The 15,864-nt window shown below is 39.5% G+C and overlaps 1 protein-coding gene across 6 annotated transcripts in view; it reads left to right on the forward strand.

Annotated features, from left to right (window-relative positions):
* Positions 1-15,864, forward strand: part of LARP7 (La ribonucleoprotein 7, transcriptional regulator) — a 36,488-nt gene that overhangs the window by 960 nt on the left and 19,664 nt on the right. For 3 of the 6 annotated variants that reach the window (XM_077815147.1, XM_077815146.1, XM_077815151.1), the window contains exons 2-8: positions 3,142-3,357; positions 4,803-4,903; positions 5,007-5,090; positions 9,799-9,963; positions 11,187-11,295; positions 13,099-13,473; positions 15,620-15,755. In XM_077815147.1, the coding sequence (XP_077671273.1) occupies positions 3,150-3,357; positions 4,803-4,903; positions 5,007-5,090; positions 9,799-9,963; positions 11,187-11,295; positions 13,099-13,473; positions 15,620-15,755 (1,178 nt within the window). In that variant the 5' untranslated portion in view covers positions 3,142-3,149. Of the gene's footprint in view, positions 1-1,146; positions 1,277-1,675; positions 1,736-3,141; positions 3,358-4,802; positions 4,904-5,006; positions 5,091-9,798; positions 9,964-11,186; positions 11,296-13,098; positions 13,474-15,619; positions 15,756-15,864 lie in introns of those variants that run through there. The other 3 variants (XM_077815148.1, XM_077815149.1, XM_077815150.1) reach the window with 3 other exon arrangements.

Below are 15,864 nucleotides of genomic sequence, written 5' to 3' on the forward strand. Positions count from 1 at the left end.
GTTTGATAACCCTACCATACTGCATTTACACCTGCTCAACATTATAACAAAGCTGCCAGTTCTTTTTACATGCAGCACCTTGCACATGTGAGAGTAGAATAGAATCTGGCATTGTAAGCGTTAAACATATCTCTCAGTACCACTGTGACTCGTGAAACTCTGACCCATTTCTGTTGGTTAAAAGAGGGCTTTTTTTCCTGACAAAACCACAGTTGCTTGACAGTCGCTTACATCCTGTAATTCTTGTAAATGTCTAACTTTCACTGAAGTCAACAAAAGCTTATCTGAGGAAGTATAGCATTGTTTGGCCCATAGCTTTTACTGATAAGTTTTGTTATTGTTTGTTCTTTCTGTTCTTTGACTCTTTGTACATAATGTGCTGCTCCATTTAAAATCTTTTCTATTTAAATTACCTGAGCAGCTGGTGTGCATGCCAGTTGGAAATTGAACAATAATTAGAAAATACTCTCTAGGTAATAGATGTTAACTGTGAAAATGTATTAATGCTGATTTTAATATAGTTATGTAAAATCAAGTAGTTCTGACCGTTGATATTGTGCTAGAGCAGGATATTGCTATAGCTACTTTGAGTAAGAAAATAGAAAAAATTGGAAAGTACTTTGGTGAGTGCCCTATTCATAAGACAATGATTGAGAGTGCTAGCTTTTTTGATCTTTGAGCATTTTCTATGACTTCACTATGGTTGAAACCCAAGAGACTTTTTTGTACAATCCTTTGTTTTTAAAATACAAATCCAATGAATGTCAATTGTTTGACTTAATGCTGAGGCCAAGTAACCTAAACCTCAGTGGTGAATGACTCAAAGGGAATAATATGAGTTTCTTCTTCCACAAATAATAGTGTTGGTTTCCACCAGTTTTACAATACAGTGTCAGGTTGTGACCCAGCTAATTCAAAGCATTTTCTTGTGCTGGCTACCAGAGTCATGACAAGCAATGAAAGAGGGAGGATTTCCTCTGTTGCAGGGGTGTCAGTTATTTTTTGTCACAGTCTAAATTTCTTGGTCAAGATATAGTCACGGTCCAGATTCCAGAGAAAATAATAATAATAATGATTATAATAAGTAAATAAAAATTTCTGGGTCTATTCAAAAGCGTCTGGTGGTTCGGATTTGGCCCAGGGTCCACCTATTGACTACCCCAGTTCTGCAGGATCACTCCTCCTCCTACCAGAGCTGTGGCTCTCCCTTGTCTCCCCACAAGTACATCAGCCAGTGAAGCTAAGCTGGCATGTTGAAGAAAGGTTTCTTTGCAAGGTAATAGAGCATTCATCTTCACTTCTCATCCCCTTTCTTCCCTTGAGCATCTTATTGTGACTCTGAGTCCTCGGGCAGTGCATCTTCAAGCTAGCCTTGCTCAGGACTTCTGGCAAAGTCACAACTTGGGACCTGGTTAATGCTCCCAGCACAATCTAGAATTTGCCTAAACTAAAAGTTGGTTTTCTAATGTCCTTAATACTTGAAGCTTCCTAAATAGTTTACAGATTGGTTGGATACTGATAGTTAAGTGCTGGTATAGACAAGACAAGCACAGCTGTCATTATGTGATGAGCTGTAGCTTTCAGAGACTTGGGATATTAAGGGGGGTGGGTGTTTGTTTTTCAGAGAGAGCATGTTGTCTGGAATACATCTATAATGCCTGAATATTTTATTTAGAGAATTGGCTTGCAGTCTTTAACTTCTAACTGGACATTCATCAGAGGCATCCTCTATCAGGTGGGAAAAAGTACCTCTAATTAATAGTACAATTTTTCCTTTAGCCTCCTTCCAAGTACTGTATTGCATTGCTGACATTTGTCTTGCTGTGTGACTTGAACTCACGTTCAACTTCTGGCTCAGTGGTCAGAGTATGACCTCACTTATCCTTTCAAACTAATTGACAACTTGTTGACCTTAAATCATCTTGAATGGTCAGCTCACAGCAGGGAGATAAACTGGAATCTTGCTAAGAGGAGCCTGATTTACACAATAATCTGAAAACCATTTCCATTTTTATGCCATCTTGTTATAAAGATGAGCTTCCTCTCTGATGTTTCTTCTTACAAGCACCACTTCCTGGTATATTGTATTGCAGTACTAACCATTGGCCAAGCAATGGGAAGACTTATGTAGCTATCATGCATAAAATATTTCAACCGTTGTGATAACTTCATTTTTAGACAGCTTCCCACTTTTTCCAAGTTGTATCTGTTTTTATTTTACACATACAGAATAAAGTAGTCTGAAAGACTGGTCATTCTTAAGGTTGAAAAGTGAGCAGGCTCAAAATGAATTAGAGTTTATAGATGCCCAAGACCAAGTTTGATATTTTCTCTCTAATTATATAAACCCGTGTAACTTGTTATCTTTGCTCAAGTTACATTCTGTTTTCTAAGAGCTTTATTTTATTAGTTGCCAAGAGCCCTCAATTTGCCAGTTAGGTCAGTGGGAGTTGAGGATGCACAGCACCTCATAAGATCAGGCCCCAAATAACTGAGAAAAAGGAAAATGTTATTTTTAAATACAGCACATCCAGATTATAATGTAGACTTGCAAAAAACAGTATTCATCAATGAGCCCAAAAATATGGTGCTCTAAATCTTTGACAGAATATTAACAATGTAGTGAAAATGCATTTTACTGTACTCAGAAGATGTCGTTCGAAAAATGTTGGCTCGCCACATCCTTTCCTGGTATAAGTACTCGCAGAGGTGTGTTTTAGCTTTTTGATGATCTGGCAAGGACCATTTTCTTACGTGCATCCCATTTCCACCACAAGTCCAATTGTGCTGAATACTACCGTCAAGTGTTAAAATTCATTTTGGTGTGGGATTCCTCTACAAAGAGACTGTTTTTAAACTTGGGGTTCAAGCCAGAAACTCATGCAGCCAGATCCTTAGCTGGTGATAAGCAGCATAAACTTCTGGAAAGACAAGGAGGGTAAGGTAATAACTTCTATTGAACCAACTTCTGTTGGTGAAAAAGATGAGGTTTTTGTGCTTATGCAGCTCTTCTTCCTAGGACCAACATGACTACAGCAACACTGCAAACATAAAGCTCTTGGAAATTATTGGATGGGAGGTGCAATAGAAGAGCAAAGCAGTATTGCCTACTATTTTTACAAAGTTATGTTTAATTTTCAGATGACAGAATGACTGGCATAGAGAATGAAACTGTCAGAGGCAAAGCCATGGAAGAGGAAAGCACTGAACAGAAAAAGGAACGAGAGAAAAAGAAAAGGTCCAGGGTTAAGCAGGTGCTGTCAGATATTGCAAAACAAGTAGATTTCTGGTTTGGAGATGTCAACCTTCACAAAGACAAATTTCTCCGAGAACAAATAGAGAAATCTAGAGATGGATGTAAGTTTGCTCTTAAATAATAGAAAAAGTGGTAAACAAATTTCCGTTTTGAATTGTAATTTCATCTGCAGTGGTGGTGGTCTGAATTATTGCATATATAAATTATAGAGGCATTCTGTATGTGTAGCTGCTGTGGAGGAAAAAAGCCCATTCAAGCAACTGGAGCAATGACAGTCCATTCATAAGAGAGATATGGGTACTGCTCATATGAGGAATCTTATTTATTCTTATTCTTTTCCTTCCCTTACAGCCAATTATGATGGTGCTTTTGGAGAATCTTCATGGGTGAAAATTTGTGGTTCTTTTGATTTTGTTTTTGTTTTGGTTGTTTTTGTTTTACATCAGTGAAAATGATAGGAAAACATACAATCTCATTATTAATATTTGGTTTATAATGTAGTTGGTATGGAATCATGGAAGCTCCCACTTTAATTTTGCTTTTGGTTTTGTTCCAGCTTTTTTTATTTTGTGTTTTAGATATGTTTGGATGAGCGAATGGTTGTTTCTTTGCATGGCAAGGAAGACTAGTGAGAGTTCTGTAGTCTGTCCTTTGATTTTTGTTTGTGTGGTTTATTTGACTTTTACCTTACAAAGCAAAAAGCTACAGGTGTGTCAGATTTTTTGGTTAGGCTTCTTAAAGAACCACAGAATACCTGTCATTTAAGATGGAAAAGGTTCTTTCCGCTGTATTGTGCTATGTGATGTGATTTTATGATGCTAGTACAGGCTCAAAGGTCCTTTGATTTTTTTTGGTAAGGTATTGTGGACATCCTCCTAGGTGGGATTGTATGCTAAATGAATGTACTAGAGTTACTTTATATCAAATGCTATGCAATCTAAAAATGATGTTAAAGCCCTCTTCCAAATGGCTATATTTTAACCTTTTTTCTGCATGTTAATGTTAAATAAACTTGGTAAAAAAATTTACCAGTACATATATTGCAACAGTTTCTGTCAAACTTTTAGCAACATAACTCATTGCTACTAAATAGAGGGAGTGAAGGGATCTTTTGTAATGGAAGCATTGGGTTGAATCTGAACACTAAGTGAGTGCTTGGAGGAAAGGCACCTCTTCGGTGCAAAAGATTTTTACATTATAAAACCACAATAGAAAGGGGGTTTTCTTCATTTATTTCCAAAGAGAATAGTTACCAGTGGGAGCTGAAAGAATAGATCAAAATTCCTTTGGGAAGAAGGTTAATGGGGAAGAGAAATAAAATCTAAGCTTACTGAAACCCTAAATTACAGATGGTAAAAATCTACTTTTATGTAAGTTCTTGTCAATACTCAAACCAGAGGTATGCTCTTGCAGTTCTTATGCATGGAAATGGTCCCAGTGGCTTCTATGGTACTTTAGAACACCTAGATAATACTGATCTGCTGCTCATGTGAATGAGGCCTAAATATGCTTTCCTTTTGAACTTGTTTTTTTTTCCCTCCTCCAGATGTTGACATATCACTTCTTGTATCATTCAACAAAATGAAAAAATTGACGACTGATGGGAAATTGATAGCCCGAGCAGTTAAAAGCTCATCTGTTGTGGAAGTGTGTATTGTTTCTTCATTCTTTTTTAGCTGCTATTACTGTAGTTGGGGTGGCAGATAAGACTGTAGAAAATGATGCCCTAATTTGTCTTTGTTGCTCTTAGCTGGATTTAGAGGGAACTAGAATCAGAAGACGTCAGCCACTGGGTGAGCAACCAAAAGATGTGGATAGTCGTACTGTATATGTGGTAAGGTTACATCCGTTACATGTCTCATGTGTAGAAGGTTAATGGACTATTTTGTTTTTTATGAAGGTTAATTTTAAACTTATTTCTTACTGAATTGTAGACTGTAAATTCCACAGCACCTGGTCTGTTTCTGTCTTGTAAAGTGCCACGCCATGAGAATGAATAAAGGATTAGAAAGCATGCCTTATAAATATAGACTCAAGGAGCTCAATCTGTTTATCTTAACAAAGAGAAGGTTAAGAGCTGACTTGATTACAGTCTACAAGTATCTACATGGGGGAACAAATCTTTAATAACGGGCTCTTCAGTCTAACAGTGAAAAAGGTATAACATGATCCAATGGCTGGAAGTTGAAGCTAGACAAATTCAGACTGGACATAAGGCATACATTTTTCATAGTGAGAGTAACTAACCGCTGGAATAATTACTAAGGGATGCATGGATTCTCTGTCACTGATAATTTTAAAATCAAGATTGAATTTTATTCTAAAAGATATGCTCTAAGTATTATTTTGGGGACATTCTATGGCCTGTGTTATACAGGAGGTCAGACTAGATGATCACAGTGGTCCTTTCTGGCCTTGGAATTATGAATCAGTGAACTGGTTAGGATAATGAACAATAAATAATGAATACTAGCTGGTACTTGAGGCAGGTTGTTAATGGAATTAGAAGACTGGAGAACAATGCAGCTTTGGTGAAAGGAAATGATCTTCTTCATAACATAAATATTCTAATGTCCCTTTTACTACTGCTTTTCTTTTGCTGTTAAATCAAGATGCAGCATATAGAGTGAATGATTGAACTCAAATTAACTGTTAGCAAGATAAGCAAGATCTATTTTAACACACAAGGTGTTGTGTTATATTGGAGAAATTTTCATGTATTTTCCTGCACTATTGCTTCCACAGTTTGTAACATAAGAGGAGCTGTGCTGATACAGACAAGTGCTTAAATAAATAAATAAATATATATATATATATATATATATATATATATATTCTCTGAGAGTAAACAAGGCTTTAGGATGATGATGAAGATAACTTGATCAGAAAAGATGAGCTGGATGAGTCTGACAGATAATCTAGACCTATTTTATAGGTCATTTATAGAGTGTACAATACAATAGTAGTTATTAGTTTTAGAAGTACCATCATGTTTGTTGCAAATCTGGTTTGCCCCATAGTATCATCAGTCTTTTGATAGCAGAAAGCTCCTAAATTGGTTGGTTTCAGTGTTTTATTTCTGGAAAACCCTTCCAGTATCTATGCACTGTGTCTATACTGACATTTTTCTGAAAATCGCTATATTGCTACAGCACCAGCATACCAACAGTGCTAGCAATGGCAGTAAAAAATGCTGCTGGCTGATGTAAGCTAGTGCTCCCTCTGAGGAGCTGTATTCTTGGAAGATTTTCAGAAGGAGCTCTGTGTAGCCAGTTCCCATTTCACTGGGGCATTACCTAGGAGTCCCTTGGACTTCAGAGAGCTTTTATGGCTCATATCAAAGTAGGTATGTAGCAGGAGCCATTAGGGGAATTGAGTTTTCATTGAACCAGCATTTTTTTTATTTGTAGTACCAACTTTTTGTGATGGCATGTATTCGGTAACCACCATGTCGGTATATACATGTGCAAAGTACCACAGCTCTCCAGTTCAGTAAATAACGTGGGTTGCTCTGATGATTCTAGAGAATAAAGTATTTATACAGCAGCTCCTTTCTTTAACAACAAATAGTGATGGCTGGGCTTTTGTTAAGTGTGGTGTGATAGTGCTAATAGAATTCCCGAACGCAGTTGTAAGCTCTCCTTATTCCAAAGCTCTTCAAATATTTTGAAACTTTTCTGTCAATATTATTTGAAGTAAGCCTATTCTAATAAGCTATTTTAATAAGCTAGTTAGTTAGGCTTTGATTTGAAATTGTTGTAAAAAGAATCATTGGTGTATATTTTGTAGACCACCAAATTTCCAAAGTTCTTATATGGAAAGTAATTTGCAATATATATCTGATCCTTCTTACCACCTACAGATTTTTTTAAAAAGAGAGAAAGACCAGTGGTGTTTTTTTTTTTTTTTTTTTTATACAGAGATTAAGTAAATTTCAAACCCTGCTAAATCACTTCTTTTGAAGCGCAACCATGGGGCGGTATAGTTCTATTAGGGTATGTCTGCACCAGGGGTTATTTTTATTTCTGAGGCACCCCCCACCCAACATACTATAAAAATTCCACAGCCCACCTGTGCCACAACAACTGTTCTTCTGCAAATGCAGTAGATTAAAAGCCAGAGCCGGGGTTAGGGAACAACAAGCAGGGCAATTGCCCGGGACCCTACAAAGCTAAGTTGCTTGGGCTTTGACTTCAGCCCTGGGCAGCGGGATTCGGGCTTCAGTTTTCTGCCCTGGGCCCTAGGGAGTCTGACGGTGGCCCTGGTCTCTGATTTATGTCAGTGAACCCCCCCTGAAACTTGCTCGCAGCCCCCAGGGGGCCCCGGATACCTGGTTGAGAACTGCTGGTCTACACAACAATAAAACATCCTGCGACTGGCTTGGTTTGCGGGGCTCAGGTGGAGGGACTCGGGCTTCAGGGCTGTAAAATCTGTGGTGTAGATGTTTGAGCTCAGACTGGGCCCTGAGCTTGGGCTCCAGTCCAAGCCTGAACATCTGCACCACAGTTTTACAGTCCTGCATCCCAAGCCCAACTCACCTCACCCCAGCCAGCTGCAGGTGTTTAAATGCTGTGTAGGTATTCCCTAGGGCTATGTCTATACTGCAGTGAGACACCTTCGACTGGCCTGTGACTAGAGTTTTGGGCTAAGGAGATGTTTAATTGCAATGTAGACATTTGGGCTAGGGCCTGAGCTCTGGAACTCTCCCACCTTGCAGAGTCCTAGAGCCCAGGCTGCAACCTGAGCCCAAATGTCTACATCACAATTAAACAGCCCCTTAGCCTGAGCCAACTGACACAGGCCAGCTGAAGGATTTTTAACTGCAATGTAGACACACCCTTAGAGTCCTTGATAAGTTCTGCTTCCATACTGGAGAAGGTGGGAGAGAGGTTTTTGTGCAGGATCAACACAAGGGCCGCTTTTGTAGTTTCAGATGAATAGGAACACATCCTTTGCATATCACAAAAAAATCTGCTACTGCACTTGGGCTCACGGGGACAATAGCGTATTTTTCAGCGTATGCAGCAATGCACAGCTCCATCTTTGAAACAAGAATAAAGTCCATGTAATGTATTCCTTTAAGGAGTCGCTTCATTATCTTACCTATAAAAAGAAACTTCCCTTAAGGCTTAATTGAAGTTTAAATTTCAAAACAAGTTTTACAAAGATAATTTTACGGTTAATAAACTTTCTCTGCTCTACTTTCGACTCCCTAGCAGTGCGTAATTGTTTCTGGTGCTGTACATATCCCATTAAATATTTTATGTAGTTTTAAATTCACTGACATTTAGATTGTATCAAAACTATAATGGAATGTGCTGCTCAGGCAGGCAGAGCCCATACTAAACCAATCATTTAACAAGAAGTTTCTCTCTCTTTTGGAACAGTGTAGTGTCTTGTCACTAAGTTCTTCAGTTAAAACCTTTTTAGAAAGATAAACCTGTTGGGAGACTAAATAATGCTGACATTGCAATTTTTGTTTCTATAAGTGTTCGAAGATGTATCTTGTCAAATGGGCCACCCATAAGGGCATCTTTAGAAAGGTATAGGAAGCTATTCCTGAACTAGAAAGAGCTAATAGTTTGGACAAGCTTCCACTGTCAGCAATAAGGGGAAGCTAGTAGGAACTGAGGCAGGCTGTCTGCAAGTTGCCAAAATGTGTGGCATAAAATTGCCAATTCATATGTGCCTATTGCCCAGGTGACTGGCTGAAAACCCCGCACTGGTCATCACTACAGATGGGCAATTAGCATACTAGTGCTCATCATAAAGTTTAAAAACTAAAGAGCTACCAGGTTTAATTTACCAGTTCTTTCACTAGTGCTTGTTTGTTGCAAATGAACACCTATTTCTCTGAACTGAGAGTTACCCAAAGTCAGAAAACCATTGTGCTGTGAACTGATTGTTTCAAGCCAATGAGACTGCACTGGCTCAAGGTTCCTTATGCATGGATGTGATTGCAGAATTGAGTTTCTGGTACAGGAAATGAGAAAATAACATATATCAAATGTACATTGTTGTTTTTACCAAGGGTACAGTTTAAAGCTGTGGTGGGCAACCTGCGGCCCGTCAGGGTAATCCACTGGCGGGCAGTGAGAAAATTTGTTTACAATGACCGTCCGCAGGCACGGCCGCCTGCAGCTCCCAGTGGCCAGGAATGGCAAACTGCGGGCGGCCGTGCCTGCGGACAGTCACTGTAAACAAACTGTCTCGCAGCCCGCCAGTGGATTACCCTGATGGGCCGCAGGTTGCCCACCACTGGTTTAAAGTGACATTTCCAGATGAATGCTAAAACCTGCTGTTCCCCATACTGATTGATTTACTATTATTTATCTACCTATTTCATTCAGTAAGCAAACTTGTCTAGAAATGTGAAAATATTTCCTAAATTTTTCTTAGGTATTTCATTGAAAACTCTTAAATAGCTAGCAGTACTAGGCTACATTGAGCCTCTGATACTGTGGTAACTGACTATATGGGAACGTGTATATTATATTGCTAAAAGAGATATGTTTCGTCTTTTTTTTTTTTTTTTTTTTTAGGAGCTGCTTCCCAAAAATGTCAACCACAGTTGGATTGAGCGGGTATTTGGGAAATGTGGTAATGTAGTTTATGTCAGTATCCCACGTTATAAGTCCACTGGAGACCCAAAGGGATTTGCATTTGTTGAATTTGAAACAAGAGAGCAAGCAGACAAAGCTATTGAGGTAGGCCCATCTTTAACACTTCTTTCCAGGTCATAGTTAAGACTACGATTTAGTCATGGGTATTTTTAGTAAAAGTCACGGACAGGTCACAGGCAATAAACAAAAAGTCAGAGCCAGTGACCTGTCCATGACTTTTACTAAAAACACCCATGACTAAATCTTAGGTGCTAGGGGAGAGGGGGTTCTCCAGCAGACGCTGCTGATCTGGGGGAGGGTGCTCTGGTGGCCGCTGCTGCTCCAGGGGGGTGGGTCCCCACCACTGCTTCTCTAAGGATGGGGGCAGCCCAGGGGGTCCCGCCGCCACCACTCCTCTGAGCCACGGGGTGGCGTCTGGGACCAGCTGCCTGGGGCTGCCCAAGCAGCGGCCGGTGTGGCTGGTTCCAGGCCGGGCACGGCTGCTTGGGCAGCCCTGGGGTCAGCAGCTGAAGCTGCAGAAGTCACGGAGGTCCTGGAAAGTAAAGGAATCCATGATTTCCGTGACCTCAGTGAAAGACTCACAGCCTTAGGCATAATAGAGTGACAAACGTGAATAGTCTCTAGTGCTGTAAAGGGAAGTGGAAGGGAAACTTAAATACAGGAATTCTCAGAAATAATATAATTTCAAAGCCTGGATATCACCTTGATTTTTTTTTGTCATTTTTTCCCCCCAAAACCTGCAAATAGCTTCACAAACTGTAAAGTTTTCTAATTCAATTAAATTAAGTGAAGCAAATAAGAGAAACGCACACTGATATTTTCTCCCTTAATTTAATTGGGCTATTTTTTTAGCTCCTTTTGAACCCAGAATAAAAGTGTCTGTTTATGACAGCAGCAAAATGGGAATGAAATGGCCTCGCACAGCTCACTGGAAGAGGATAGTGAAGGTATTAATACTAACTTTTATCATAGCTTTGTGGTGTGGTCTTAAGGTTTTAGAAATTATCATTCCGTAGCACAACAAAAACAAAAGTAAAACTGTTGTATTGGCCAAAGGAGCTAGTAAACTAATGACTTGAAGACTAATAAACTTTAAGCAGTGCTTGTGGACCAATTATCCAAAAGAAGGTGGTTCCCCCTCGGTTGGATTCTTCAGAGACCACGTCTTTCTAGAATGAGTGTAGGGGCAGTATATATTTTTAGTAATTATTTCTTTTTTGGGGGAAGGGTATTCCGCTGTGAATAAATTTAGTTTTTAAATAATATTTTGTTGATCTTAAATACTTTCTATTTTTTAAAAATTTAAGTTTTTGAATAATCCACCAGAAGAAGCACCAAGAAAACCTGGGATGTTCCCCAGAACAGTAAAAAATAAGCCTGTTCCTGCGCTGAATACAAGTGACTGCAGTGTAGTGGGTAAGTATTTTGGGAAGGGGAGGGGAATATTTTGGGCATAGTAATTTTTAATTCAGACATCTTAAACTCCTTTTGCGTAAACTCCTTAATTAATCTATTAATTTAAAACTTTATTGAAACGGAAATTTGTAATTTTTTTTGTTTTCCTTGGCAAATATGGGTTTAGGAAGCAAAACTGGAATACAGAGATGAAGCATCTCTGTTTTCAGTAGTAAATTTCTGCCTCTCTTTTCTTCCTTGAATAAGGATGAAAATGTCCTTTCTTGCTAACCAAGAAGCAACATTGTTTGCTTTCATACTAGCAGACTAGGCTGTACTATTTATTAATCATCATTTAAACAATCACCATGAGTCCCAGTCAAATTTTTCACACTAGCATAAAAACATTTAGTATTGAAGAGAAGGCTATAAATTACAATAGCAAAATTACATTTAAAGATTGTTAAGGCCACTAAAACCAAAATGTGACCACCTAACAGGTCTTGGATGGCAATCATCTGGCATTTTTCTTTCTGTTGAACTTGTTAGCTGTATGTCTTTACCAGTTCTTTCACTAGTAGAACCAGAGAAATTTGCCAGAATTTTACTGTCTGAACATCTCACTGAGGATCCTTCACAGTCTTCATAACTCCATTGCCTCTGAGCAGAGACTTCTAAATGTCAGTAGAATGTTTGCTCACAGAAACATGGGAAAATTGCCAAGGGAAAGCCCTTCAATATGCTTGAGCAGTGGTTCTGTAAATGATCTGTAGATTAATTTTGATAGCATAATCTTTCAAGGAGCATGATTATAGTTTCAGTTGATTTGCCCAGCTCATTCTTACCTTGTTTTTGACGGAGGAGCTCACTTTGTCTCATACAGGGTCTTGAGGCTCCCTCCATTCATACAGTGAGTTTCCCCATCACATCCATCATTTTTCTGGCCAATGACTGACTACTCTTTTATTAACAACAAGGCTTTGCTCCTTAATCATTTGTAGTGGTGATTGGTGTGAATCAAAAGGTGGAGGTGCCGCTTCTATGTCAGGGCCTGACTGTGCTGTTTCTCAGTAGTGTTCCCAGCCCGTGCCAGTCTGGAAGCAAATAAACAGTACTGGGTATCAGACCTAATTTTCCCTCATTACAGTACAGATAACCTCCCTATTAGGTAATTTGGCAGGCATGTAATTCTTGCTATATACAAAGTGTGATAGATTCAGTGGGTTCATAAAAGCAGTTATGACATTTTCCCAATATCTACCAAAGGTTGGGTCTCCCCAATAGAACTCATAATTTGTCAGCCAGCTTTCCTATTTTCCTTGACTCAGTAAGGACCCTTCTCTTTCCTGCCAACCTCCAAAAGCAGCCAGTTCCAGGGAATGTTGTAATCACATACAAATCGTGAGGAAGAGCAGGACTTTACCTCCAACCCTTTCAGGCACTCTTGATTCTCTCTGCTAACTCAACAGGAAGCATTCTAGGAAACCTCTTCTCAACCTTCACTTGCAAGACCATGCCCCCCCTCTATATTGGGAGATTCCAGCAAAAATCCCTCTAGTTTTATCTCATCTCCCTAAAATAATCAGTAAAGCCTTCTGGGACTATCTCTTGCCTCTCTCCAGTAATTGCAAAGAAGTCTTACAGGATGATCCCCATCCCAACTTTCCCAGGAACTGAAAATTGAACTTAAGGCTCAAACTCTGATCTCTTCATATGAGGGCATGTTGTGCTACCTCTATGTAGTTCGGCTCTCTGATCTAATCTAAACTTTCATCAGGAATGCTAATTGACAAAGTTTTAAATGTGGTGTTTTGCTTTATACAGAAGAGAAGAAGAAGAAGAAAAAGAAAAAATCCAAAATGAAGAAAGAGAGCAGTGTACAGTCAGCTGCAGAAATGAAAGAATCAAACATGGACACTACTGCAGATCAAATAAGCAAGTCAAAGAAACACAGAACAATATCTGAGTGCTTGGAAATGGAAGTATCTGGAGTCCATAGGCAATCTTCTAAGAAAGAGAGAAAAAAATGGGATAGAACAGAAAGCCCAGAATTAACTGAGGAAAGTAGGCTAGGGAAGAGAAAAAGAAGCAACTCTGGAGATGTAGAGGCATTAGGTGCAAAAGTCAAGAAAACTGCTCAAAAAGATGATGTTCATTCTGCAAAAGAAGAAACAACAGAAGCTCAAAAGGATTCCAAAGGTAAAAATATTATTGAATTTTGTAACTTTTGTATTTCCTTTTAGCTGCAGAAAAGCAAAATTAAAGAGAGATTGATTTTGGCAATCTTCCAGAGATAGTGAAAGGTGGGTTTGCAGAAGAGGAAGAAGTGGGAATTGGGGAAGAGATTGGGAGCCAAAAAAGAATTTCCTTCTCAGTGTTAGAAATCTTATTGTTAGGGTGTAAGTAAAGGCAAATCAGTTCCTGAAAACCCACTTCGTTATGGAAAGGTGGAATTTTGGACGAGTTAGTACCTTGTGGCAGACAAGTGAAGGAGTGGGGAGCCCAGTAGGAGTCTAGGCTAGAGAAGAGCAGGGTTCCATGACAGGAGGAGGGAGTGAAGGAGCTGTGCATAGAGGGAGGTGGGGGATACATGCTCATGGCTTTGGGAGGGATGGCTTCAGGGGTTACTAGGCCTAGTACTTGGACTAGTGTGTATTGGGTAAATTTATGTGCTAAGGAGAGTGGCAATGGATTCAGACATTGGACACCAATTACTTTTTATCAAAAGGACTTTAGTCTTTTGAAGCATTTATTAGTGGTATTTGGGCCAATAGCTGGCAGATACATAAGGGTTCAGAGAATGAGTTGAGGAATATGTAGAGTTGGATGTCATTGCTCATAGAAGTTCTGTCAAGTTTAAAGCTAGCACAGAGACATTCCAGAGAGATGAGCTTGATGGAGAATAGCAGAGCGACTAGATCAGATTTGAGGCTCTTCTCAGAAATTAATACGGTGTACAGGGAAGGCTCAGACCTGGTGTGGGCAGCTGGAATGCCATTGAAATTAGGTGTAGATTTAAAAACTCAGACTATGTTGAAAGGCCCCATATAAAAACCTAGATGGGTAGGTTTAAAATCAGAAAAGGAATGTGTTGGAGACGCTTTTTTCTTTTTCTTTTTTTAACTAGAAATAGGAAAGATCTAGTGACACAAGATATCAAAAGCTATGTCAAAATTACATGTGAAGATAAGGATCCATGGTTAAAGCTAAAAGTAAATAGCTAATCACTTAGACTACAGCAATCTTAGTTTGGGGAAAAGGTTGACATCCGCAGGTCAAAAAGTTTGTGTTGAGAAAACAACTTCAGAACAAAAGTCATAAAATCCTGGCAGGGACCTTTTGAGGTTGAGTCCACACACTGTGGCAGAGTGGGTTGCGCCCCCGTTTTAATGGGGTCACCAGGGCTGGCTTAGACTTGCTGGGGCCCAAGGCCAGAGCCAAAGCCTGAGGCCCACCTCCCTGGGGCCAAAGCTGAAGCCCAAGCCCCTCCCTGTCTGGGGCCGAAGCCCGAGGGCTTCAGGTCAGCGGGGCTTAAGTTACAGGGTTCCTGCTGGGGCGGAAGCCCTTGGGTTTCAGCTTTGGCCTCCCCACCTGGGGTGGTGGGGCTCAGGCTTTGTCTTTGGCCCCCCACCCGGTGCGATGGGGGTCGGGCTTTGGTTCAGACTTCAGTCCCCCACCCTCCTGAGGTTGTGTAGTAATTTTTGTTGTCAGAAGCGACTCGTGGTGCAGAGACGTTTGAGAATCCCTAGGCTAGTGGCTCATGCTACTGATGAGGGGGAAAAGGTAGGGAGACAGCAACTATTGTTGGAAATCCGTTAATTAGTTTCTCTTATTTACAGAGCTGGCGATGGTTTTGATGTGAACTGGAAGGGGTGTGGAGAGGAAAAGAATGATGGATTATAGGTGGATTAAGGGAGAATTAAGAATCTAAAATGAAGGAAGCAATGGAGTACAATATCTTTTCAATTTTGTAAAGGATAAACCGAAAACTCAGTGCTCAGTGTAGTAAGGAGTGAGGGGTTGGGGATGAAACAAAGTAGAGAATAATAATAGTCTAAAACAAGCACCATTGCATTCTGCATTGTTTTTCATGTTGGCTGACAGAGACAGTTTGTACTTGTCTGTACTTTTTTAAATATACTGTGGAAATAAATTAGAAGAGACCTCCCTACATTTCACTGTGATATTAGCAGGAAAAATTCAAACGGAAAAAGTTGATCATAAATGTGGTGTCTCAGCAGTGCTTCTTAGAGCAATGTAAATGAAGGAACATGCCATTTCAGTTATGTTTGTCGCTTTAAATATGATATGTCCAATTATCTTTCTTTTGGGGTTTTTCATTTAGAAGTTACTACAGAAGAGGAGAAAGATGGTGATAAGAAAGATACATCCCTTTCAAAATCAAAAAGGAAGCATAAGAAAAAGCACAAAGAAAGGCACAAGATGGGAGAGGAGGTCATTCCATTGAGAGTACTCTCAAAGTACGTTATGATACGAACTAATATGTTTATAACATTCAGAGTAGGTTTCTGAAGTTAGTAGTCCAATTTTTGTGCTGATTGCTATCTTTTTGAATGGTATGGTATATAG

Source organism: Eretmochelys imbricata, chromosome 4 (genome assembly GCF_965152235.1).
Source record: "Eretmochelys imbricata isolate rEreImb1 chromosome 4, rEreImb1.hap1, whole genome shotgun sequence".
In the NCBI taxonomy this organism is placed as follows: domain Eukaryota; kingdom Metazoa; phylum Chordata; order Testudines; family Cheloniidae; genus Eretmochelys; species Eretmochelys imbricata.